Below are 25,653 nucleotides of genomic sequence, written 5' to 3'. Positions count from 1 at the left end.
TACCTGTGGCCTTGCTGGCTACGTTATTACTTTCGCGCTTCTGATATGGTGATGGCGCCAATCAGTCTTCTTCTGGTTCTGGGATTTCCGATCATAGCTAGGCTCGCTTACGTACCTGGACGCCTCGTCCTCTCGACACGTATCTCAGCCATGCTCTGGCCCTGACCTCTTCGAATGTGCCACATGGGTACCTGGTCAATTCATAATACAGTCTAGATTTATAGGTTAGTCCTCTCCTGAATGCTTCGATAGCTGTGGGAACATCCAGGTTCTTGACAGAGATCATTTCCTTGTTGAATCGATCTAGGTACTGCCTCACAGCTTCATTGGCTTTCTGGGTGATGCGGTATAAGTCGCCGGTTGCTTCTCTAGGATTCTGCTGCTTGCAAACTGCATATAAAACTTGTTAATTAAAGCAGCAAAATTTTGAATGCTACCTGGCTTAAGACTTATCAGCCATTGTAAAGCAGGTCCAGATAGGGTGGCCCCGAAGGACTTGCACATGGTGGCTTCTAGCAGATGCTCAGGAATGGACAGAGTCCACATCTTCTGTTTATATTGAGCCACATGGTCATAGGGATCCGCAGCTCCATCATACAGCTTGTGAGGCTGGGTCACGTTGATCTTTTTGGGAATCCTGGCTCTTGCGATCTCTTCCACGAAGGGGGATTGGGCGTAGCCATCAGGAGATTCTTCAGCCACAGGGGTAGGTGCTCCAGGTAGCTTCGTCAGCATGCGAAGTATCTTCCTGTTCTGAGATTCTAGGAGCGCCATTTTCTTAGCTGTGGGATCAGCTTCATCTGCTTCATCGTCGGATCTAGCTGCTCCATCTTCACCTTCGCTGGCCTCGGAATCTTCGAGATCAAGCACCTTAGGAATTATGTTCCGAATACGTTGTTTGGGTGTTTTGTTACTTTTGACAGAATCCAATTCTTTTCTGAGGCTGTCAATGGTCTGCTGGGCCTCAGATTGAGTGCGGTGAAGGTCCTCCTGAGCCTTCAGCAAAGCCGCTTTCATTGCCTCAGCAGAATCGTCAGCCATTTCAAAGTTGGGTTGAAGTTTCTTTTGGGATTTTGATGAGAGTTTAGCTGTAGAGCCCCACGGTGGGCGCCAAACTGTTTATGCCAAATTCTGATCAGGCAGAACTTAGCTGAGGATCTACAGCTAATGGAGATGCAGCTACAAACAACAAAAGATACTAGCTACGGAATTGAAGAAAAATGCAAAACAAAGGCGAAGACACCAAGAAATGGTGACGCGGAAAACCCCAAGAAGAGGTAAAAACCGCGGGTGGAATTGAGTCCACCAATCCACTATGTAGGAAGATTACAACTTATAGCTAGCAGCTAGCAGCTTGTAGCTTATTCTGAATACACTTGTAAATATTTGTGAAAGTAAAAGGAAGTGTTCTAATGTAAGCAATGTTAATGAACTGCCTTTCCCCCAATACTTCTACTCCTATTTATAGCCGTACATTTATTATAACGTTGCTTTACATGTTTACGTTGCATAACTAATCTCCTAATATGATGCCATGATCTCCTAATATCAAGGAGTATCTCCACTTCTGCTTAATGACTTTGTCAACCCTATTTTGTAGGCGCAACAGCATTATTTGACTTGGTCTTGATCAGTATCCAATGCTCTTTGAATCAACTTTATTCAACTCCCTTCGTTTCTGCTTGCTGTAGCTGCTAGCTGATAACCTCTAGCTGGGACGGATGTATATCCTGCAAATTCAGCTTAGCAAAATTTTTAGGACATAACAACGAGTAAGTGATAGGCCATAAAAAAAACCAATATAACAATGTGGCAAACCACAACCGAGTTAGTAGACAAAATACGACATGTATTAGGATTCTATGATGGACAAATAAAGATATTATAGATATTTTATTCCTTCAAAATCATTTTCTTTCCCCATAATATATTTTTAGTAACTTGAGATTATCATGCCCGATGATTGTTTTTAGTAACTAGTGGGTTCAGGGTTGCACTTTGCATAATCAACCATTATTGCGAACCTACCTTGTAGTATCAAGTCATTAAATTTCTTTGTTTATTTTTTTCTATGTATGTTTGACTTTATAGACTATGGGCATGTTTGGCAAAACTAGCAGTTCTAGTAGCTGTTAGCGGTTCTAGTAGTTGTAGCTGTTGGGGGTAGCTGCTAGCTGTCTACTAGTAGATGTCAGCGATCAGCGATTAAATTAGTTGTTTAATTAGAAGTGTTTGGCAAAAGTAGCTGTTGGAATTGTGAAAGACAAAAAAAAAACATTGGTTAATAATTCTATCTTATGCTTTTATAAAGGGTTTATTTGGTAGACCGCTACCTCTAAACCTCAAACGTTACTTGTAGTAACGTTCCACAACCGCTACTCATAATCTACTCCAACTGCTACCCGCTACTACAACCACTACCTTACCAAATTAAACACTCATAATTTTCTTAAGTAGCGTTTCAATCTTGTCCAACCGCTAACCGCTACCTCAAACGCTAGTGCCAAACAGGGCCTATATACTATCATTGTAATTTGTATACATTTATCTTTTATTTTCTTATATAAAGATAATGAAATATATATTTCATTTGTTTCACTTGTTTGGCTGTTCTATTATTTATACACGTTACTTTCACTGTATTTTTTTAATTAATATATGAAAACAAAAAACATAATAATATAAAATGTTGGATTTTTTTCAATTAATATTTTCATAATATGAACTTTTTACAATTTTTACCAAATTTGAAATATCTATAATTAAATTATGCGTTGACAAACGTGAAATTCATATCGTTGCACTTATATAAAAATAAAGGAAGTATGAAGTTAGGTAGAGCGCCTATTATTCAATGATGTACCATTTGTATATATATCGACTTTATCCTCTTGGCTGAGCGTCTATAACTGAGAAGATCAAGCTAAGTACAAAATATTTCCATAGAATGGAATAAAGATAGAAATCTAAGAATGTTCTTTCTAACATATTTTTTAATTTAATTTAATTCAGCTTAACTCGTTTTCTATCACAATTCGTTTCTTTTAAACTCAATTCTGTTTAATCGGTCTTGTATCACCTATAAGCTATTTTGTTCTAGGGATAAAATTTCACCATCTAACTTGACCAAATGTTGTCTCTTTGGAGATGGGTAGTCTGGCTTCCATTATCAACCCAAGTTTATTTTTCAATTTTTATTCTTAGTAGAGCAACTAGGGAAAACAAAAATGAAAATATGAAATGTCTTCTCTTTCCACTAAACCTAAACTAAGACGTGCATCATGCATGATGCAACTACATTATATGTGAATAAGAAAGTTCTCCAACGTGTTTCCATAAAGTTAAAATTATTAGAACAAAACACAAAAGCCACCACGACAAAAGACTATGACGGTAACTTTACAAAAAATATTTGGTCTATGAAGAAATTAATGAATATAAAAATAAGATATTCCTAAATTAAAGGATTTTCCCTTTTCATATGATTGAGGACGTGACATATACATAATACATTTTTATGTAATTTTCTCGGAAGGAAAGATTTACTTCACAATGTCAAACAACATATCTTTGAACATTTGCTAAGAAACAGAAGTTCTTAAGAAATTTACTCCACTGTACTGTATAGATGCAGAAACCAGAAAAAACCAGATATATACTATCGAGGATGCAAGGCAAAGAAGCTCACGAGTCACGGGAAATTTTCTTACATATATAATTTTAGATTTTTGTTTTTCTTTTTTTGGGTTGGTTGAACTATTTAATAAGATACGATAAGAACTATAATACTGAATTGATAATTTTTTACACTCCAATACAATTTAACTTAAAAACAACGTCCACCATTTGGTAGCTAGGCGTAAAACATTTTCAGTGTAAAATGATTTTCATTGAAAACAATTTACAATGTAAAATACAATTCCAAAACTAGTTTTCCGTTGTTTGGTTCCATATAAGAAAAATGATGAAATGAAAAGGTAAGAGTAAGGAGGTAGTGGGAGGAGTGTACAAGAGAGATAAGGAAACAGTTTTGACTAATTTTGAAGGGAAAATGGTTTTCCATCATTGTGAGAGTAATTTTACCCCAAGGGAAAATGTTTTTTACATTCTTTTGCGAACCAAACAATGTAAAAATGAAAATAGAGGAAAAGTGTTTTTCACAAAACAATTTTCCAGGAAAACGTTTTACGTCCTACCAAACAGAGCCTAAAAGTAATAAGAATGAAAAAAGGATTTTATACCCATAAAAAATTGTATCAAATTTCATCCAATAACCCTTAAGATTATAAGTAACGTCTCTTACAACAAGCTCGCTACTCGCTAGATTAGGAAGATTGGACATAGAAGACTACGGCCCAACCGCCATCGTCATGCATCCGATGATCAAAAGCCCGATACGGAAATATGGCCCAAAAAATTAAAGTCGCAGTAGCCACGTGGCCCCAGCAGCAAGGCATGACGAACCATTGCAACTTTAATGCTCAATGATAGAAATTTTCATTTCTCCAATTTACTAATCAAAAATTATTAAAAAAGATGGTCTAATTTTAATATAAAATTAACTTAGTCATTAAATGAATTTATATGGCCAATGCGTTGTAGAAGTTAGAACCCCGAAATCTGAAAAATAACACTTCCTTTCATTTTTTTTTAAGTACGGCGCTTTGACTTTTACACTATTTACACACCTCATTTTGACCAATATAAAAACAAAAATGACCATGTAGAATGTTATTGGATTTGTTTTAATGAATACTTTGATAATATCGACTTTTTATAACTTTTACTAATACATAATTAAATATATTAATGATCAAAGTTGTGAATTGACAAGCGTGAAAGTCAAACTGTTGTATTTAGAAAAGGAAGTTAGTAGCCTTAATGTGCCAATATACACAGTACACGAGCAAGTAAACAACATTTTGCTGCCGTCACACATGTGACATGCCCAAGTTTTATATGACTATTCTATAACAAAGAATTGGAACATTGAAGTAAGAACAAGAACTTAAGACACCCATAATTTGTACATTAACTAAATTTATCAATGAAAGATCATACTAGTATCAATATAACGAAGGATTGCAAGATCCAGTTCCTTTGTACTATTGACAAGAAACCAATTGTGATGTTTGTCTATCATTCAGAAGTTGTATCTTTTAGATACGCAATCAGATCTGCAAGTTCTTGGGGCTTCTTCAAGCCAGGAAAAACCATCAATTTTATTGTTGATGATGTTCATTACACTATCTTCGTTTATAAATCATATCACAAGAAAGCAGTCACATTGCCCCCAAGAACATCACATTGAATTAGAAAAAAAATGGGGGTAGGCTAAACGGGTATAGTCTTGTGGAGCTCACTTTAGAGTTAACTAGTTAAGGTAGCGAAATCAAGAGGACTTCATATGCTAAATACTTCTAAGAGATGCTATTTCGATAACTGTATAGAAAAAGAACAGGGTAAAGCCTATACAAGTAGAATTACCAAAATGTCTCATTTTATCTTGGCCACCAATACATGGTTCTCTAAATGGTCTTCATAAACTTTCCACCGGGACCAATAACTTTTACTCGCACCAATTTTGAAAGGAAAATGGTTTTCCATCACTGAGAGAGTAATTTTACTCCAAGGGAAAATGATTTTACACTCTTTTGCCAACCAAACAATGTAAAACTGAAAATAGAGGAAAACAGTTTTCCGAGAAAACGTTTTACGCCCTAGCAAACGAAGCCATAACCCAAATCACAGCCTTAGACTTGTTGGCAGTAGAATAAGAGTACCCTGGAGCTTGGCCAGATTGCCTTCCATATAGACCATTTAGATTGCGACCTGCAACGTCAGACGCCCCGCAACTAAATTAGAAAACCTCTGTGACTGATTTTTGTTTTGTTATCATTAAAATTGGCGATCTCTTACACCACACAAACAAGAACCACCGAAAGCAAGCCTTACATTGATCTATAGAAATCTTATCTTGCGAAGTTGTATCATTGAGGAGCCTTCATTTTCTTTTGATTAAGTGTTGAAGGTTGAACCTGTCTGACATTGTCAGATGCTGTATTGCAGAAACTAGATGTCAGGACTAATGCAGAAGCGTTGCAATTTTATGTCACTGATAGTATACTAACTTTTGCTGATCAAAACTGTATTTTTCAAATATAAATCAGCAAGGCTTTGGTCTACAACTAATGCAAAGCTGATAAGAGAAAACATAGGCTCATTAATATAACTAATAAAACACAAGAACAATGCTGGAAAATGATGAATAATCCAAGGTCCAAACTCTAGGAGTTCAACCTCATCGAATTCAATCGAAATTACACCTACTGTTCATTAATTCATTTGGTTTTCCTTTCTAGATCCCTTGTCCAACCAACTAACAGAATTGGGGAGAAATCGTTTTCCTGTAAAATGTTTTCCTCTAAGACAAACGGAACTCTAATTCTACCATTGATATTATGGGTTTGATGTCCTTTTATCCTCGACAAGTGGCCCGGCATTCTCAACCACTAATCTCTTATTTCCTAGAAATTTTTTTAGCACACATCTCAATTTTCTTGGGTGAACTTAATAAGAATCGATAGGGAAAAGGAAAGAAAAGCATACATAATAAATTGATCAACAAACTAGGCTTCCATGGCAACCAAAGCAAAATGATCGCAATAAAAACTAAAGAGCATTGTGCATGTCAACTAGCTTAGTTGGTTCAAGTCTTAGAATGTAGTGGCGAAGACTTGAGATCAAATCCCGTCTACATCATTCACCCTTGTGGGTCTCTCAACACCAGAGAAAGTAAAGAGCACATCCATTTATTATGCAATTTCTTGTAAAGAATATATTAGAGACCTTGCTTATGACCGGCGCCTTTATCAAGGGTGTGGTGGCACTGAGCACACTTGGTCTTGAAGATCTTGGCTCCTGCGGGCCGCGACTATATTTCCTGCTGGTGCTTCGTTGAAACTCGACATCATTTGAGTTTCTACTTTATAAGCTCTGTTTTATAATGGCCAAAATTATCTACTTTGAGGAAGAGCTCTCCTTTTTTAGATGCTGGTGTATTTGGTACAAGTAGGTTGTTAAAGATGTTAGCAATGAGAATAATAGTGGAAGAAAGAAAGTAGGTTGTGGAAAGTCATTACTCAACGTGCTTACCAAAATATGAAAAAACGAAGTACTCCCATCATTCACAAAATCACCAAAATAAAATTGATGTAGGCCGAGCTAGCCAGAATCGAAGTTTGTATAATTCACAGGAGATGTCGTTACGAGGCCTTAAGTGGCTACGGCTATACCTTCGTCACATGATGTATGCAGCCCACGATCCATGTATCACAGTTCATGATCGATGGATGAACAGAACACGATACATACGTTATCTCGTGTTTTTGGTGTAGTTATTGAACCATTAGATGATCCATACGACATGGCATGGTTTAACGTGCTTGCTATGGCAAGTTGTTCTGAGCTCCATGGTAAGCTCGATCATTTAACACAACTTAGGTTAAAATTGATTTCACTGGTTCAACAAGGAGCGAGAATGAATTATGAAACTAACACCAGAAAGAGGATGCTGATTCCTGACAACAGATACAGGAACAGTTTATATGTACTCCCATAGCAAACCACCAAGGAAATAGTGAGCTGGGCTGAGTCAAACTTCCACCCATAACATAGCCTGTTAGAGGACACTGGGTCGAGCTTCAAATTTGAGCCAAAACACAAAACAGGCCAACGCACTAGGGCAGTGCAGGCTTTCGGGCAATAGGCTAAAATAAACTTAAAACACATATCAATCTTTAACCTATATATGCATGTACAAAGGCCAGAGAATTTACCCATAAGTAAGGCTGGCTCAGAGAACAAACCAAAAAGTGGGTTCAATATGATCTCCTAGCAGAGCTTTTTGGCCCAGTTGACGATCCCCACTTCTCCATTTGAAGATGAAAAAATAATAGCCTACGCTGATCACAGTGTGAAACATATGTAATCAATAAACCAGCATCTATTACAAAAGAGATCGAACAATTTTCCAATTTCCTTTTTCCATTCATGGAGCAAAACAAGTCTATGATTCGTCTGTAAATAATCGTCAATAGACCAAGCTATAGCAGCAAGATATAGTAAGAATCGAGGGTATAATTTCCCCAGCATAGTAAATCTTATTTAACAAAAACGAATTCTAAGTTCACTAAGAAGCAAAAAAATCTCATTTCGCGATCAAAATCCTCCTTTGATCTTCTCCTACACAAAAGATGGGAAAAGTATGTTGTGCAATTACTGAGTAGATTCCTTCAGATAGGCAATAAGGTCCGCACGATCTTGTGGCTTCTTCAAACCAGGGAACACCATCTTTGTACCGGGGATATACTGCATGAAACAAAATTTGTGCAGAGAGATTGAAACAGACCTCAAAACAATTTTCTAATAAGACCACAAAAGTAAACTGACACTATCCAATTTTTTATGATTACTTAATTGTCTTACAACACAGCAATCAAACACAAGATATAACTGATGGTAATCGATAGAATAAACTATGAACTACGCGGACAAAATCAAATTTTAGATCACCATTCACCAATATGAATGAAAGAAAGAACAATCTAACGAAAATGAAGGAAAACATTCACTTTAGAAACTATCAAACTTTCCGGTGATTTAGAAGCCTAATAATCTCATTTCCACATCACCAAGTCTATTGTTGCTAGCATGGTTTATAACCCCTCTGTTACACAAAGACATTAAAAATTGATTTGGCAAATTAAACAAGAAAGATGACAGAGATATAAAATCTAAAAGTACACCCATGTGATAGCCTGATAGGAGATAAAAGAGACAACACGAAATAGGGAAAAAGCAAGTGAAAAGGCAGTTGTGAAACATCCATGTTTAGTAAATGTTAAGCTCTTTGCGAAAGAGGGGGAGTAGTTAAGCCGTTTATTTCTTTTACATTTCCATAGTAGTCTATTTATGTTTATGGGTCATAGTTCAGTCTATTTTTAATTGATAGTCCACATTGACATCTCATAAAGGGGATTTTTTTGGGTGGAACAAAAGAAAGATAGAAGATTTTACATGTAACTATTGTTAAGAAAAAACATACCTTCTTTGGGTTCAGCAAGTATTCGTATAGAGTGTCTTCCCCCCAGACAACAGCCTTGTTCTTGTTAGCAGCAGAGTAAGAGTACCCAGCAGCTGTCCCAGATTGCCTCCCAAAGAGGCCATTTAGATTTGGACCTGAAACATAACAATAAAAAAGGTCAGAAAAGGCTTGAACTAGTGGGTCATGGAGATTCCAGAGGCAAGAAAACAAAATTTTATCTTATGTTCTCAAAACACAAATGGCTAGGAATACATAATTATTATCATTATAGCAAGTAGCAAAAATAGTTAATAGACCAAGCTGGAGATGATATTTCCAAGACAAAATCACATCAACTCAACTCCACAATAATTTGAACGAAAAATATCCATCAACTACATACGAGTGACAAAAAATAGCTCTATTCCCATTAGGACTGTTCAGATACTAGAGTACAAAGTCAAATCGAGCTATACTCTGATGAATTCAGTATCATCACAGAGGTGACCGTTGTGCATGTGAAAGCCTAAATACAATTTCCATTTCTCAAGGCAAGTTATGGGGCACACCAACTTAGCTCAATCACTACTGCAGGAAAAATAGAACATTTAAGTTTTGATGAATCATCTCGAGTTATTATGGAGCACAGATGATTTTCAAAAAATACTCCTGTTATTCAGATGGTTGGATTATGGAATTATAAAAGGATTATGATCTACAAAGCCGAACCTATTATGGGTCAGCGACTCGGCGTAAAGCATCAAAGTGATATATCGAGTTTAAGCATCCAAATTTGAAGCCTAGTTACATTGTTGTGGAATAAAGTGTATGCATAACAAAGAATGTAACAATACGATTAGTCTTAAGTCTGTAACACCATTAAAGTTAGTGCACGAAGAAATTCTCTTGATTGCAAATACAAGTATTAAAGGGTGGGCCGATGGAGGGAAACCTCTAAACACAAAACTTAACCAGAAAATGCATAGACAACCTAAAAAAGTTTCATTACATAATTGCATATCCTAAACCTCCAATCGAAACAACTCGATGAGGTTGCAATTTGCAAAATTAAGTTACATCCTACAAAGACATCCAAAGGGCAAGATACAATGCTCAATCAAATAGCCACAGATACGAATTCAAAACATATTCAAGTTAACAAAATATCTTCCAAAGTGTATTTGATTGTGTTTATATCACGTTAATTTATAGATTAACAAATTAAAGCTTGAAATTAACATACAAATCTAATACACGGATTCATAACGAAAATTTTAGGTTAAAACTTCCATAGATTATTACAACTTTTTTTTCTATCAAAAATCGATCACAGAAATACAAATTCAATTCAAAAATTAGTCACGGCAAACATATAAATCAATAAATTTGGCTAACTAATGATAAGTTCTTACAGAAATTCAAAGATCTACAAACATTACACAGACTTCCCTTGCATATTTAATTTCCAACAAAATTAACCTAATCGAATCAATTTCGAGCGAAAAATCAGATAATCATAAAATCGAACAACATCAAATTAACAAAATCAAATCAGATCTCATTCATACTTCACAGATCTACACATTAATCTTAATTCAAAACAAAATAAAATAAAAGAGAGAGAAAAACCTTGTTTGTGGCCAGCTCCTTGTTCAACAGTGTGACATTGAGCGCACTTCATCTTGAAGATCTTAGCTCCGCCATCTTTGTTTCCTGCTGGAGCTTCGCTGAAGGTCGCCATTTTTGCGTTTTTTTATGTTTTCTCTCTCCTCTGATTTGCGTATTCTTCTGTTTTTTGGGGGAGAATTCTAGGGTATGAGAAAAACCTTTAAAGAAAGGAAAGGTTGGACTTGGGGAAGAAGAAACTAACCAAATGTTGGGCCTCATAAGTCATAAGTGGTGTGTGGTGGCCCTTTTCTTTTGTTTATTAGGAAGAACACAACAGCGTGTTCGTTTCTCACACTTTCTAGTTTCTACGAATGCTACTTTCTCAGCCACACACAAAGTTTGGTATTCTCATTACACTTTTTTTAATTGGTCTTGACTCTTGTGGTCTTATTTTTTTCATTATTCTTAGGTATTCTATAATTAATATGAAAGATAAAGTACAGCGGTAGGTGATAGTTTAGTGATATTGGCATCATCTGCAATTCCAAAGATTTTGGGATCGAGTCTCATCCAGTTTTTCCCTCTCTTTGCAAGAGACTTCATCTTACTTTAATATGAAAGATAAACTAAAGTTGGATACTCCAACTAAACGAATATGCCTTACTACTGTTGAGATACTTTGGTCTTAGGGTCATAATGATGTTGGATTCATATGATAATATGAGATGTTTACGTATAATGATAATTGAATTAGTATTTGGGCTCAGGCGATTTCATGGGTTATTTTTTTAGCTTTATGAACTTAATAAGGATAGGTTATTTAGTAGTTGGAATTGGAATATGAGATTCCATATAAGAGATTGACTTGGTAATAAGATCATGATATTTGAAATAAAAGGTCAAAGGTTGTTTTATCTTACACAAATCTCCTATTAATTTATACGAAAATATCATGCTGGTAAAAAGTAATAGAACTTGGCTCTTGGTTTCAACTAAAAAATCATACGTCAACATTGTTCTTGATTAAAGAATAATAGAAGATATAATATATATATATATATATATATATATATATATATATATATATATATATATATATATATATATAAGATTTTTTTTTTTCTTTTATACTTGATGTTGTGAGTTCAAAATTTTATATTGACTATGTTCAAGACAAATGTCAAGTCACATAAGACATGGAGCCATGTTAGTGTTTGAGGGGAAAGGAAACCCGTGTGGTCGCCTAGGCGCCTACACTTCCTACCCACACTTAAAAAATAATAGTAGATTGTCATATGACCACAAACTTACCTTTTCAATGCATGAAATAAGACATCACTAATTGCGTCTACTTTTTATAATACAACTGATCAATCTAATTTTTACATAATTAACTATTGGAAGGAATATTTATATGTTAGCTTTGCTATACTAAATACATAAAAAAAAAGTAAACATAAGTAATTACATATACTCAACATCAAGGGCATATAAAAAGGTAAGTTTGTGAGTATTGTGTTTAATTCTAAAATGATAGCTATACAAGAAACACAAGAATTTAACGCAAAAAAAAAACACAAAATACTTAATAAGGTTAGTTTGACCCTTTCGATAATGCAAATGGTTACTTCAGTTGCAATATTTAAAATACTTTTTAACTTAATTGGTATATTAAAATGACATTTAAGACCAAATATTGAATCTCGTCTACTTGTAAGACGACGAACTTCAATCTCTATTCTATATGTGAACTCCTAACCCCTTGGTGTTCACCTTTAACTACCTAAATACTCCAAATACCAACAAAATATTACAAAACCTATTCAAATCTCAATTATCTCTATTATATAAGGCAACACATGGGGGACACCAAAAATTTGAAAAAAGAAAAAAAGGAAATAAATTAGAGGATAACTAACTCTTTCATTTGAATGAAAAGGGGGGGGGGGGAAGTAAGACATTTAAACTGAATATCAGTTTTTTGAAAAAATAAAATCTAAAGACGGTTTTTCTATGCAATTAATTTTATTTTCTACTTCATTTGTTATCACACATTATCGCACGCATTGCGTGCATGTAAGACTAGGTAGTTTTCTTTTTTATCTCTATTCTATATATCTCTATTCGATATGGGAAGAGGGGTAGGACACCAAAATATTAGAAACCCATTTTACCCTCATAACATCTCTATTATAACTACTTCCTTTAATGAAAAAACTAGCTACTTATTTTAATTAAAAAATAAAAAAGAAACTACCTAATTAATTTTAAAAATAAAAAAGACATTACAAAAAGAAAACCATCAACAATTCAAGTATCCCTAATTTATTCGATATAGTTAACAATTAATTTAATTTTTCTACATCGTATTTTCGCACACATTGCGTGCATATAAAAACTAGTACTCCATATGACAACACATGTAAGACAATAAAAAATAAAATATAGAAAAAGGTTTAACAAAAAAAAATTAAATTTTCGTATCTCTATCTTTGTTATATATGCAAAATTTTATATACTTTTGTTGTTTCACACACGATACGTGCATATGTTTGACTAGTTACATGTTGTTTTATAAAAAAAAAAAAAAAAAAATGTAAGTATGTAATTATAGCAAAATGCTAGTACTAAAGAGAGTGTGAGTGTGAGTGTGTGACCATAGGAAGCTTGCGAAGGCGATACGAATACGATACCTCCTGAGTTGAGCCTCTGTCTAAAACTCACTCTCGTTTTGAGCTCCAAGTGGCGAAGGAAAACCTCTTAGTCTCAGATCTGAATCCAAAACTCTTTCACACCCACAAATCACTCTTATTTCTAATAAACATTGATTTTCAGGTTAGTTTCTTATTTGTTTTCCTAATATTTTGAGTTCAGGGTGTTGATTTCCATGCTTTCTTAAGTTTTCACCTTACATTCCTCGCTATATTGAATTACACCCACTTCGGAATTTTTCTGGGTTTGTATTTCATAAATTTTGTTTAAACTTATACATTGACATTGTTTGTAATCATAAAACTGCAATAATTAGGTGATGGGTTTCAGATTTTGAGAGATTTGGTTACACTTTGAAAACCCAGATTGCTGATGCATTTTTGTGCAATTGCGAAATTGCATTCTTTTAGTTACATTTGCATTATGTTGAAATTGCTAGAAATGTCACAGCTTTAAATGGTTTTGATTGTTGTTAAATTTGAAGTGATCAATAAACATGCTAAGTTATTCGATTGAAATGTCAAGTTATGGAAAACACTAGTAGATTGGCATTAGGGTTTGAGTTTTGTGTTGTGGAGAATGACATGGAAAAGATAGGTAGGGTAGAAAGAGTGGAGACTTCTTGGCCGCGAACTTTTCTACTTGTTGCTTGCAGAGTAATCTTGTAACTATATTAGTTATTGTTAAAATTAGTATTTGATGTAGGGAATAACACTGCTTCGCTTCTTGAATTTGGTAGAATATGTTTGTCTGACCATATTTTCGGCGAAAATCATCTTTGTGGGAACCTTAGTTGCTGGACTGAATGTTGCATTGTACTATTACAGAGCCTATGCATTGTGTAGCTACTCTTATCTTTGGTGGGGGAATGTATATCTAGTTCTTAATATGTTGCTTTAGTAATCATAGTGCATTCTGCCATCTTGTGCATTCAAAGTGGAACAAGACAATTGCTTCTGAGGTAACAATTCCGACTATGTTGCTACAGATGAAACTAGTGCATGTATGATGATATCTGCACGGAGGTAGTAAAATTATTTGGCATTTGATGATGGTGTGTTGGAGTAGATGAGCAGCATTGTCGTTTTAGTTGTAAGGGTAAGACTAGAGGTGCCTCAAATTCTAAATACATATTGGGCAATCAAATTATTAAGCACTCCCTTCTCATATGGAAGAGCTACACTTGTTTTTGGTGGTAAAAGATTGGTTGCTTGATGTCAAAATATCTAAGTAGTAAGCGACAATGTGAATTTTTTGGCGATATGACTTGACTAATTTTTTGTAAGATTATAACTTTGTTTGTTTTGCTATGATATTGTAATAGAAGAAAATTGTAGAAGTTAGCTTCGAATAAGATTGACAAATGTGACATATTATTTTGAATTGGTGGGCAAACTTGAAATAAATTGTGATACACATGTGTCCAGCTGTTAGCAGTTGGGACACCCTTTTAGAATGGTGTGCACCTGATTGACTTACCTTTTGGTCATGATTGTCATTTATCCTTTTCTCTATCTCATGTTACGTGAGACCTAACAAAGGAGAATATGCAATGTCAATCTGAGATATATCTCCTTTCTGTGACAAAGTTTTCACTTAATTTTAATGCCCTGATCACAGTATTCTTCTGCATACTATCTGATTATTACATATTTACATCTGCTGCTATCTTGCAGGGGTACTACAAGTGTGCATACTTTCATTCTTGCCATCACAGTTTGCGATGTCACGTAGGCCTGTAAATCCTACTCGGCGAGTAGTTGATAGTGGAAGCATTTCTTTGGGAGGGTCATCACAAACAAAATCACGTTCATCGCCGCTTTTGTCAATTGGGCTTGTGCTTTTGGTACTTGACGCCTTATGTGTTCCAATATCAGGGCTCTTTTGTTTTTGTCATTCCTCCTTTCTTTTACTCCCTTTTTTCAGTAAATCACATCTAATACCCAAATGAAACTATTTGTTTGATTCATTTTACTTTTTGAAAGCAACTTAGCTTGAATTTTCTCTGGCTTAAATCGCAAAGGTATCTCTATTTTGATTTGAAGCATTTTCTTTTAGTGTTCACTTATTTATCTATCATCGTTAATATTGAAAAGTGACTAAATCAAAGTCGAATAATTGAATTTTCTTTTCTTACCTCTTCTTCTTTTTGTCTGTATTCCTTGAGAACTGACTACATATTGACATTATCTAGTATTTTGTTTCCAACAGTTTTCTTCTTATGCAGCCACGTCTTTTCAGAGAATTTACTTGTTTTTCTTATCATTTTCAGGGTGTGATTGTTTTCATTGTCTATTCATACAGCAGTTCAGGTTTGTAATCTACTTTATATCGTTTCATTTCGGTGCATGTAAATGCCTGCCATCTTTTTGTTCAGTTGTATATAGTTTCATTCACCCCTCACCCTAAGTTCTATTTTGAAGTGTAAACTTTTTCTCTTCATGTGTTGCAGGTTGGTCAAGAGGAGTTGATGTTGTGAATAAATTTGAAGGTAACTTTATGGTCATGTAACTTTCTAAATTGCTTTTCTTTGTAAGATTGTTAGAACACAGCCCTGATAATAATATCATGCTTGGTAATTATTTTGTTTCTATGTTCATTTTATAAAGAGAATCATTGGATATCATCTATATCTTTTTTCAAACAAGTCACTGAAAGCAACTTCTTTATAACATAAACACGTGTAGCTTTCATGTACACAGCTAATTCTCTATTTTCCAGTTCTTTTATTTGCTTATCATGAAGACAGAAGAGAAGCTAGATTTTGATCAGAGAATAATGCGAGTATATGACCTCTCTGCTGCATCTCTGTAGGTGGTGTGTCATGCACGTTAGAGCTGCAGCAGGCCTTACCTATTCTAAAGAAAGCATACGGAGACAGCTTGCATAAAGTATTGCATGTTGGCCCAGATACGTGTTCTGTAGTTTCTAAGTTATTAAAGGAAGAGGACACTGAAGCATGGGGAGTGGAACCATATGACATAGATGATGCTGATAATCATTGCCAGAAACTCGTGCGGAAAGGAATTGTACGGGTTGCTGATATCAAATTTCCTCTTCCATACCGTGCGAAATCATTTTCACTTGTTATGGTGTCAGATGCGCTGGATTATTTGTCTCCGAGATACCTTAACAGAACACTTCCTGAATTGGCAAGGGTTGCTTCTGAGGGGATTGTTATCTTCACTGGTAATTCTCTAAGCCATCATAGGTTGCTTAGTTTCTGCTCAAACATGTAATTCTTCACCTTCCAGACCAGTGTCAGCATTTTGCCAATACTTTTTAACTTAAAACAAATAGAGAGAGTGGGTTGCGGGGGTTTAATTAAAACTTATGTGAGTCTGGATATAGCAATTTGAAGGAAGTTGTGGACATAAGATTATCTTAAAGTATGCTGCAAAACTTTTGGTATAACTCTTTCTTGGACTCTATCTTCATTAATTCCTTCTTACATGATTGGCCTTCAAAATATGCTTGTTTTAGCTGTTTTGAATCTACTTTGAAAGACCTTTTCTCTGAACATATGGTATGAAAGGCCAATCATGTAAGCTACATATATTATTGGAGACAAGGACTCTTGTCTGAAGACATTAATGTGGGTCCCTGGACTTGGTGGAGCTAACTTGCACAAAACATCTGTGTTCACCGTTACCTTCATACTTTGTTTTGCTCACATGACGAGGAGGACGGACATGAGTGAAGCAAAAGTAGCGTAAACACATGAATAATTGTCGGCGTTGTGATGCTCTAAACCCAAAAAATAGTGTAAAGACGTGATAAACATTGCTCACAAGAGAAAGGAAATAAGGGAATTCGAGTAAATACCCCAAAAAGGGAAGTGTGAAGTTAAAGAATTGCCAGAATAAACTTCATCTCCAATAGTAGTAAAACATGTTTCTGTTTTTATTTTTGAGTTTCTAGACAACACTTATAGTCGTTAGATAGAAGATGATGATTATTAACTCATCTAGTGAGAAATTAGATGACTTTGTTTTGATTATTAAATGAATTCAATTCATACACATCATTTGAAATTGGCTGGTTTGCTTTCAATATAATAGGTTATCCAGGACAACAGAGAGCCAAGGTTGCCGAGCTAGCCAAATTTGGTCGTCCTGTAAGTGATGCACTTTTTATCCTTAATTCTGGAAAGGCTTTCTTTTGCTATTACTAGTTTAAAGTATGGTTTATCCATAATTTGCATGGAAGCTACTACTCTGTTGGTTCATATACTGTATATATAAAGTTTGCGTAATTGTTGAATACTTAAGGACTAAGGAGTAGAACTATGGCAGTGAGCACTGATTTGGTGGAGAATGAAGTGTTAACGTAATCTGAATTATTAGATCCTGTCATAACTCTAGTTACTACAACTCCACAAGCCTGCTTTGCAATGAGAAAGTTGGGTCACTAACAGGCCAAGAATAACCATTTATTTTCTTTTAAGCTTTTACTAATGTCTGCATCCCTTTGCTTCGGATAAATGATAAATGATGTTAGGACTTGACAAGTCGGATTTGTAAGTAAAATATTGGAGGCACAAAACTAGTAAAAAGAGACGAAGTATCCAAGAACTATATTACTCTTACTTAGAAACCCACAGCAAGAGTACATTGGTGTCCAGGAAATATGAACTTATATTGAAGGTTTGTTGTCCCAAATTAAATGTGGCCTTAGGGACACAGTCTGATGTCCTGATCTTTTGTTTGACAAGGCCAAATTGCGGAGCTCGTCTTGGTGGATTAGATATTTTGTTCAGACAAGTCTGGAGGAGAACGAAGCTGCAACAAAGAAGTTTGAACAGGCTGCAGCAAAACGTTCATACAAGCCGCCTTGTCAAATTTTCCACTTGAAAGCATATCCTTGAGTTGCTTAGTGTTTATGTTCTTTTACTAGGTTTGGATTGAGAATAATCCTCAATTCTTTCTTCTTGCTGCTTAGATCAGAGTATATTACATATTGGCAATAGTATTACCAAATCTTGTAATTTTATCTTAGCTTTAGGTAAATGTTGCCAGAATATATCATGAAAAGTTTGGTTCTCCTATACTTATAACTGCTATTGTGTTATATGTCCAGTTAAATGCAGAGATTCCTTTATAAGTGCTGCACTTGGTGTAGAGTTTGCTAGCACTTGTTTTGTAGAACTTAACAGATTCCCATGTTTCGAATATGTAGGCCACATTTGATTCAAACATTATCAAGTGTGATCATTATTGTTGATCCACACCTAAAAGTAAATTATACTTTATGTGTGTAATTTCTGAGGACTAGAATCTGAAGATTAGTCTAGCAAGAACATGCATTGTGATTTGTCTTAGAGATTGATGTAGAAGGGATATGTATATTTCCAGAGATTGACAGTAGATTTACAACCACGCTATTTTATGCCTGTATTTACTTAACACTGTCAGGATTCATACGGTATTTTTTTCCTCTCTCTTCTACTTCTTCTTCTTTTCTAACCCACTTCCTTTTTCTAACATACCATGAAAGCCACTACCCTTGAGCCACCATAGTCGTCACCAATCTTCAGCCACCGGCCCACCAGTGCCACCAACACCACCGACAGCCTCCCCCTGTAGCTCTCCACACAACAACCTTCTTCTTCCCCACCTTTTTGCTTCTTTTTCTTCCTCCCCTGCCAGTTCCCTTTGCTCCCCCAGCAGCCCGAGCACCCTAGCCCTTCCTTCCTTTTTCTTCCTCCCCCTCCCTTCTTCACCTCCCTCCTCCTCCATTCTTCTCCTTCTTCCTTCACTACCCTTCGCCAGAGCTCAACACCACCACTCTTCTTCCTTTTCTTCTTCTTCCTCCTTTTCATAATCCACCATTTTCTTTTTCATTGTTCACATAGAATCGAATCGAAATTTTGCTCGGTTCTTTTCATGCTAAAAAATAATTCTTAAATTTTCATATTTTTGATATGAAAAGAAACAAAATAAATACATAATAAGTATAAAATATATGGGTGATGTTTAGTAAAATAGCAAGATCCTTTATTAATAATACTCGACTCAAAAATATTTGAACCAACTCAACATCAATTTGAATGAACATTGTTTGTATAAGAAGTTAATAGGTCAAATGAACTATTTGAAGAAAATTATTTGATAAATCAATGAGTTGCAAGAAACTTATGATTATCAATGATTTGTAATAAAAAGAAAGTCTCTCTTTTCTTAATTTATTACTAGCAAATTAGCCTGATTTTTTTTTTTCCAAACATAAATTCTAGTCTTTTTAGGCATAAGATAATTTCTTTTGCTAAATTTCGTAGCTTAAGCCTTTTTCAATTAACCCTTTCTTTTATTTTTCTTTTTTTACTTACTCTTGATTTTAAGTTTTTAAAATTAACTTGATGAACGATGAAAGAATGTTAAGTGAATTTATTTAGGATTTCTTATGTTGTACTAACACGGTCTTTTGTGTTAAATAAATCATTTCACTTTGTTAATTGATTGAATTTTCCGTTTGATATAATACTTTATTGTGTTTGTGAATTGACTGATAAGATATTTGATTTTTTTTTGATCATTTAATCACATTCCATCAAAGGATCAATACAGGGAACATCCTTCCAAATTACATAAAATTTATCTATTGCCATATTACTACATCAGAGAATCTAGATAAACCTTTGAGAGAGAGCATTCTATCCACATTCTTTCCACAACCATTGAGAATACCAAAGCTTGTTGCCATTCCTCTTGTGTGCATTGAGCGAATGAAGTTTAGGAGGAAAGAGAGATTTGAAGGACCTCCTTCTGGGGAAGAGCACCATTGACTTACTTGCCACGCTTCTGAGACGACTCTGATAGGCTGGGATTTGATTGTTGAGTTATTCAGGGAGATCTGCAGCGCCCTATGGATAGCTAAGACAATAGCTGAAGTGAATGGTAATGGGGGGCAAGGTGTTGAGAAGAGGCATATCACTTTACTGTCATTGCTGAGGAGATAACCTCCTAGAGATCCTCGCTGCTGTAAGGAGGACACACCTACGAACCATGTTAGGCTGGGTTGAAGTGGCCGTGATTTAGAGGGGTGGCTGCGAGTCACTATTTTCCAAAGGAGGCATTTGGGATTTCGAATGATTTCCTCTGCAGAGAAAGGGAATGATTCCTTCCAAGCTTTCATCCAAAAACATAGGCGAACTAATATCAGATTTTGAAGGACTTTCGGTTGGTTCACCTGCCCATTGAAGATTCTGCAATTGCGTTCTTTCCATATTGACCACACAATTACAAGAAAAATTGAGGACCAAATTTTCCGAAAAAACTTGTTCGAGGTAGGAAAAGCCCATTGATCAAATGCTTGGTCAAGGCTTGCTGGCCATACCCAAGAAATATCCCACAAATTCCACCACCAGCCCCATATTTCCTGAGCAAAAGGACAGTGAAGGAAGAGGTGAGAAGTGTTCTCTGGCCATGTTTTGCAGAAGGAGCAAGAGTTTCTTCCATTGGGATAATTTTTAAGAGTACAAGTTTCTTTTTTGTGTTTATTTTTCCTTGCAAAGCTAACCAAAAAAATACTTCTATCCTGTACGGAACTTGATTTTTCCACAACTTAGGGATAATCTGCTGAATGCACGAACTCGAGTTTGAGCCTAAGTTCTTTGATATTTCCATGTAGAAGGATTTAACTGAGTACGAACCAGATCTGCTGGGCTCCCATATCATTGAGTCCTCCTTCTCCGCTTGAAAACTAACTTGGAGGAGCAACTGATGAAGAAGATCCCATTCCTCCAGATCACGGACTCTAAGAGGTCGAATCCATGGGATAATCCATTGACATCCACTGCTATTAATCCGAGCCATTGCTGCCACTGTGGCTAAAGGAAGCCTTGCAATCAAAAAGAGACGAGGAAATTGATTCTTGAGAACCGAATTATTTAACCAAGAGTCATGCCAAAAAAGAGCTCCTTCACCATTCCCTATCTTCATTCTAATACCCGATTCCAGCAGCTTCTTTGATCCCTCGTGGTTTAGGATCTTGTTACAAAATTGCTTCCAAGGGCCTCCCTTCCGAATGTAGGAGATGTCGGCCATACGGAATTCCTGCGTATATTTGTATTTGGCTGTAATTATCTGCCTCCAAAGCGCATGTGGCTCCTGAAAGTAACGTCAAATCCATTTAAACAATAAACCCAAATTCCTCAATAACAAGTTACCCACGTTGAGACCTCCAAGACGCTTTGGCAGTTGAACCATTTCCCATCTGATGAGTGCTAGTGCTTTCCTATCTTCCTTTCCATTCCAAAGAAACTGCCTCCACATTTGAATGATTTTATCAATTACACCTTGGGGTAATGGAAATAGGGACATATAATAAATTGGTAAGTTTGAAAGGGAGGATTTTATTAATGTCAATCGCCCCCCAATTGAGAGTAAACTACTTTTCCATGCTGCCAACTTCTTCCGAATATTTTCAATCAAGGGTTCCCAGGAGGATAGCCTTGTTATGCCACCCCCCACCAAGAGACCGAGGTAAGAGAGTGGGAGGGACCCCACTTTGCAGCCGAGCATGCCTGCGGCTCTTTGGAGCCAATTTTCAGATATATTGATGCCAAGGTTTATGAAAGTTGATCTGAAGTCCGGATGCAAGTTGAAACAAAATCAGTGTTTTCTTGATGTTGAGAAGAGATTCCATGCCCTGGGATGTGAATAGGATCGTATCATCTGCAAATTGTAAATGGGTTAATATAGGACCATTATTGCAAACTGAGATACCTGACCAATGTTGCATTGATGTTGCCTTTTCGATCATGAGATTGAGCACTTCCACAACCAATACAAAGAGAAAGGGAGAAAGGGGGTCCCCTTGTCGGAGCCCCCTTTGGAGTTTGAAGGGATGAGATGGAGAACCATTGAGAAGGACACACGCCTCAGCCGAAGATACACATGATGAGATCCACATCCGCCATTGAGGCGGGAAGTTCATTTGGATGAGTATCCAGTCCAAGAATGACCAAGATACACAATCGAATGCTTTATGAAAATCCAATTTTAGCATAACCGCCGGTTTTTTCAATCGATTGTAAGTCTCAAATAATTCACTGGCAATGAGCACACTATCCAGGATTTGCATGCCCTCGATAAAGGAGGACTGATGGGGGCTCACAAGATTGCCCATGACTCTTTTTAGCCTTCCCGCTAGTAATTTGGAGATTATTTTATACACACAACCGACCATGCTAATTGGTCGGTAATCTTTGAAACCGGATGGAGATTCAGTTTTTGGGATCAAAGCTATAAACGCCACATTGCTTCCTTTAGGGAGTGTACCCTTCTGCCAGAATTCATTGATTGTATCATAGAAATCCATTTTGATAATTTCCCAGGAGTGCTTGATGAAGTTGAAATTAAACCCATCAGGGCCTGGAGATTTGGATGGGCTACAAGAGGCTACGGCCTCATCGATTTCGCTATGGGTGAAAGGTTCGATTAGGTTGTTGGCTTGGGTTGGGGAAAGTTTTTTGAAGTTTAGGTTATGGAAGGTTGGGCGAATGGGGAATTCCTCTGTGAAAAGGCCTTTGAAGTATTTCACTGCTTCCCTTTTGATGGAAGTCGGGTCATCAATTGTTTCACCATTAATTCTGAGAGATGAGATGTTCTTCCTGCTTCGTCGAATCGATGCGACTATGTGGAAGAACTTGGTATTTCTGTCACCCAGCTTTGCCCATTGGGTCCGAGAATTTTGAGCCCAGTGGACTTCTTTTTTGTGAAGCCAACTCCAAAGGTCCAGTTGGGCCTGAGCTCTTTTTTTTTATTTCATCTTGTTCCAGATCTCTGCTATTTGCTATCACATCCCATTTCTGGATGTCTGCTTCTTTTTCGATAATATTAGAGTCAATATTCCCAAACACTTCAGCGTTCCAGGTTTTCAGATTTATCTTGACATTTTTGAGTTTGGCCATGAGCGATTTGCCAGAGGCATTGTTCCATGAGGCTTCAATAATTGCAGTGAAGCGTTTGTGAGATACCCAGGCATCCTGAAATTTGAAAGGTCTAGGGCCCCAATCTGAGGAGTTGGGTTGCAAGAGAAGCGGGCAATGATCAGAGATATTCCTTTTGAGGAGTGAGATTCTAATTGATGGAAGCTTGGCCAACCATTCTACTTGCACAAACACTCTATCCAACCGGCTACGAGAGTTGCCCCTAAACCAAGTGAACCACCCTTCGGATGGTACAATTTCAATGAGACTTAGAGAATTAATGAATTTCCTAAATTTAGAGGAGCTGGATTCATCAATTGATAAGCTAAGATATTTGATTGATGTATCCTTTTTACTTTTTACAACATAAATGTACTAAATCGTATAGTCAATATTTTTTTCGGTTTTTTCACCATATACCCCTGACAAATTTTTTTTTGCACCGTATACCCTTTCGACTTTTGAAATTCACCATATACCCTTCACTTTTCAAAAAATACATCAAACTACCCTTAATGACTAACGACGTTAAACTCTGTTAGTCATTAACACCTAAACCCCCATTTAATCCTAATTAACTACACTAAACCTAACCCTAACACTAATACTAACCCTAAACATAACTAATCCAAAAACCTAACCCTAAAAGCCCACCACCAGCCCAACCCACCCCACTACCCATGCCCAGGCCCACCACCCTTGACCACCACCTGACCAACGCAACACCCCCTCCCCCTTTCCGCCTTCCCCAACCACTCAGCACCCCATCCCCCTCCTCCGCCACCCGCAACGCCGGAACCCCCTCCCCCTTCCGCCGCCCACAGTAACGCAACCTCCTCCCCCTTCCGACACCTCGCATCATCGAAAAAACCTTCCGCCACCCCTAAAGTCTCCCTCACCTCCCTCGCAAACTCGCGCAACCCCCCTCCCCCTGCAAAATCGCGCAACCCCCTCCCCCTGCAAAATCACGCAACCCCCTCCCCCTGTGAAGTTATCTTCTTTCAATTGGTGGCTACAGGACAAAATCTGGTTTTAATCGAGGATGTGCGAGGATAATTGTCAGAGTTTTTCAGGGAGGTGCGAGGTTTTAGGGGTGTTGCGAGGGTGGTGCGAAGGGTTTCCGGGGTGGTGCAAGAGTTTGCGCGAGTTTGTGCTACCGGATTTTGCGGCTACTGTGCGACTTTAACTTGCGGCTGTCGGATTTTGCAGTGCTGTGCAAGTTAACTTGCGGCTGCAGGATTTTTCGCGAGTTTGTGCTGCGTGTACGGTGTTGTGGGTGGCGGAAGAGGAGGGGGGTGCGGCGATGCAGGTGGCGGAAGGGTTTCGGGGTTTTCGGGGGTGGTGGGATGGGGGACTGCAGTGGTGGGGGTGGGGTCGGGGTGGGTATGGGGTTGGGGTGGGGGTGGAGGGGGTGATGTGGCAGTGGGGTAAGGAGTGGGAGTGACGTGGCAGTGGGGGTAAGGGGGAGGGTGATGTGGCATTGGGAGTAAGGGGAGGGTGATGTGGCAGTGGGGGGTGACGTGGCAGTGGGGGGTAAGGGGGAGGGTGATGTGGCAGTGGAGAGTTATGTGGCAGTAGGTTAGTTAAAGTGTATTAGATTAGGGTTAGGATTAGGATTTAATTTAGGTTAGTTAATTAGGGTTAGAGGGGATTAGGGGTTAATGACTAACGGAAGTCTAACACCGTTAGTCAAAAGGGTAAGTTGATGTATTTTTCGAAATGTGAGGGGTATATGATGAATTTGAAAAGTCGAAAGGGTATATGGTGCAAAAAAAATTTTGTCAGGGGTATATGGTGAAAAAATCGTATTTTTTTGTGGCTTAATTATAACTTGATTACCTTCAACATTTAAATTAATTTTTTAACGCTCTATTTGAGTTTGATTGCTATGTTTTTCTCCTTTGTTTAATAGTAATTGATTTACAATTAAGTAGAATAATATGAGTAATTAAGTAGAATAATATATTTCTTATCTAGCGCTCCCGGGGCGTCCGTTAGCTTTTGCCATTTACAATAGTTAGTTAAATTTATAGGGGAACACTATACCCCCTCCTTTTTATAATAGAGATTATACATTTTTCAATTAAAGAATTTATCCAAAGTAATTTCTGAAGATCTACAATTTTACATGAATCAACACTTGAAAATTAGAATATTTTTTCAGCAACCCCAAGTCCTTTTTTATTTAATCTTTTTGGGTTCGAAAATTCATAAATGGCAGTAATTTACAACATTTTTTCAGGGGACAGTAATTTACAACATGTTGATGCATATTAATTTGGCCTAGTTATTTTCACCCCCTCAATTTCTTTTAATC

General features: G+C 36.7%; 3 protein-coding genes across 3 annotated transcripts; 1 reads left to right on the top strand and 2 right to left on the bottom strand.

The window, feature by feature from the left end:
* Positions 1-7,987: 7,987 nt before the first annotated feature.
* Positions 7,988-10,977, bottom strand: LOC104904819 (cytochrome c). Its single transcript, XM_010693211.4, has 3 exons — positions 10,715-10,977; positions 9,107-9,240; positions 7,988-8,370 (listed from the first exon to the last, which is right to left on the bottom strand). Exons 1-3 carry the CDS (start codon positions 10,824-10,826, stop codon positions 8,278-8,280), a joined length of 339 nt encoding a protein of 112 aa, XP_010691513.1. The 5' UTR covers positions 10,827-10,977; the 3' UTR covers positions 7,988-8,277.
* A 2,343-nt stretch (positions 10,978-13,320) lies between these two features.
* On the top strand, positions 13,321-18,508 carry LOC104904816 (probable pectin methylesterase CGR2). Its single transcript, XM_010693210.4, has 7 exons — positions 13,321-13,528; positions 15,082-15,251; positions 15,678-15,717; positions 15,858-15,896; positions 16,220-16,594; positions 17,467-17,522; positions 18,120-18,508. Exons 2-7 carry the CDS (start codon positions 15,129-15,131, stop codon positions 18,270-18,272), a joined length of 786 nt encoding a protein of 261 aa, XP_010691512.2. The 5' UTR covers positions 13,321-13,528; positions 15,082-15,128; the 3' UTR covers positions 18,273-18,508.
* A 2,135-nt stretch (positions 18,509-20,643) lies between these two features.
* LOC125493721 (uncharacterized) lies at positions 20,644-22,726 on the bottom strand. The gene is made up of 3 exons (XM_048637224.1): positions 22,132-22,726; positions 21,577-21,701; positions 20,644-21,513 (listed from the first exon to the last, which is right to left on the bottom strand). Exons 1-3 carry the CDS (start codon positions 22,724-22,726, stop codon positions 20,644-20,646), a joined length of 1,590 nt encoding a protein of 529 aa, XP_048493181.1.
* Between the last annotated feature and the right edge of the window lie 2,927 nt (positions 22,727-25,653).

The sequence above is a fragment of the Beta vulgaris genome, chromosome 9 (assembly GCF_026745355.1).
Source record: "Beta vulgaris subsp. vulgaris cultivar EL10 chromosome 9, EL10.2, whole genome shotgun sequence".
Lineage (NCBI taxonomy): Eukaryota > Viridiplantae > Streptophyta > Magnoliopsida > Caryophyllales > Amaranthaceae > Beta > Beta vulgaris.
Note: the sequence above shows the minus strand (reverse complement) of the source record. Positions and strands in the feature narration are given on the sequence as shown.

What these genes read in the sequence shown, in the direction of transcription:
- LOC125493721 (XM_048637224.1), bottom strand. Translation starts at nt 22,726, where the DNA reads ATGGATTTCTATGATACAATCAATGAATTCTGGCAGAAGGGTACACTC. An exon ending in ATCAATGCAACATTGGTCAG is followed by an intron (nt 21,702 to 22,131) that starts GTATCTCAGTTT and finishes CATTACCCCAAG; the next exon opens with GTGTAATTGATAAAATCATT. An exon ending in AGCGTCTTGGAGGTCTCAAC is followed by an intron (nt 21,514 to 21,576) that starts GTGGGTAACTTG and finishes CGTTACTTTCAG; the next exon opens with GAGCCACATGCGCTTTGGAG.
- LOC104904816 (XM_010693210.4), top strand. Translation starts at nt 15,129, where the DNA reads ATGTCACGTAGGCCTGTAAATCCTACTCGGCGAGTAGTTGATAGTGGA. An exon ending in CAATTGGGCTTGTGCTTTTG is followed by an intron (nt 15,252 to 15,677) that starts GTACTTGACGCC and finishes TATCATTTTCAG; the next exon opens with GGTGTGATTGTTTTCATTGT. An exon ending in GGGGATTGTTATCTTCACTG is followed by an intron (nt 16,595 to 17,466) that starts GTAATTCTCTAA and finishes TCAATATAATAG; the next exon opens with GTTATCCAGGACAACAGAGA.
- LOC104904819 (XM_010693211.4), bottom strand. Translation starts at nt 10,826, where the DNA reads ATGGCGACCTTCAGCGAAGCTCCAGCAGGAAACAAAGATGGCGGAGCT. An exon ending in AGGAGCTGGCCACAAACAAG is followed by an intron (nt 9,241 to 10,714) that starts GTTTTTCTCTCT and finishes GTTATGTTTCAG; the next exon opens with GTCCAAATCTAAATGGCCTC. An exon ending in ACTTGCTGAACCCAAAGAAG is followed by an intron (nt 8,371 to 9,106) that starts GTATGTTTTTTC and finishes TGTTTCATGCAG; the next exon opens with TATATCCCCGGTACAAAGAT.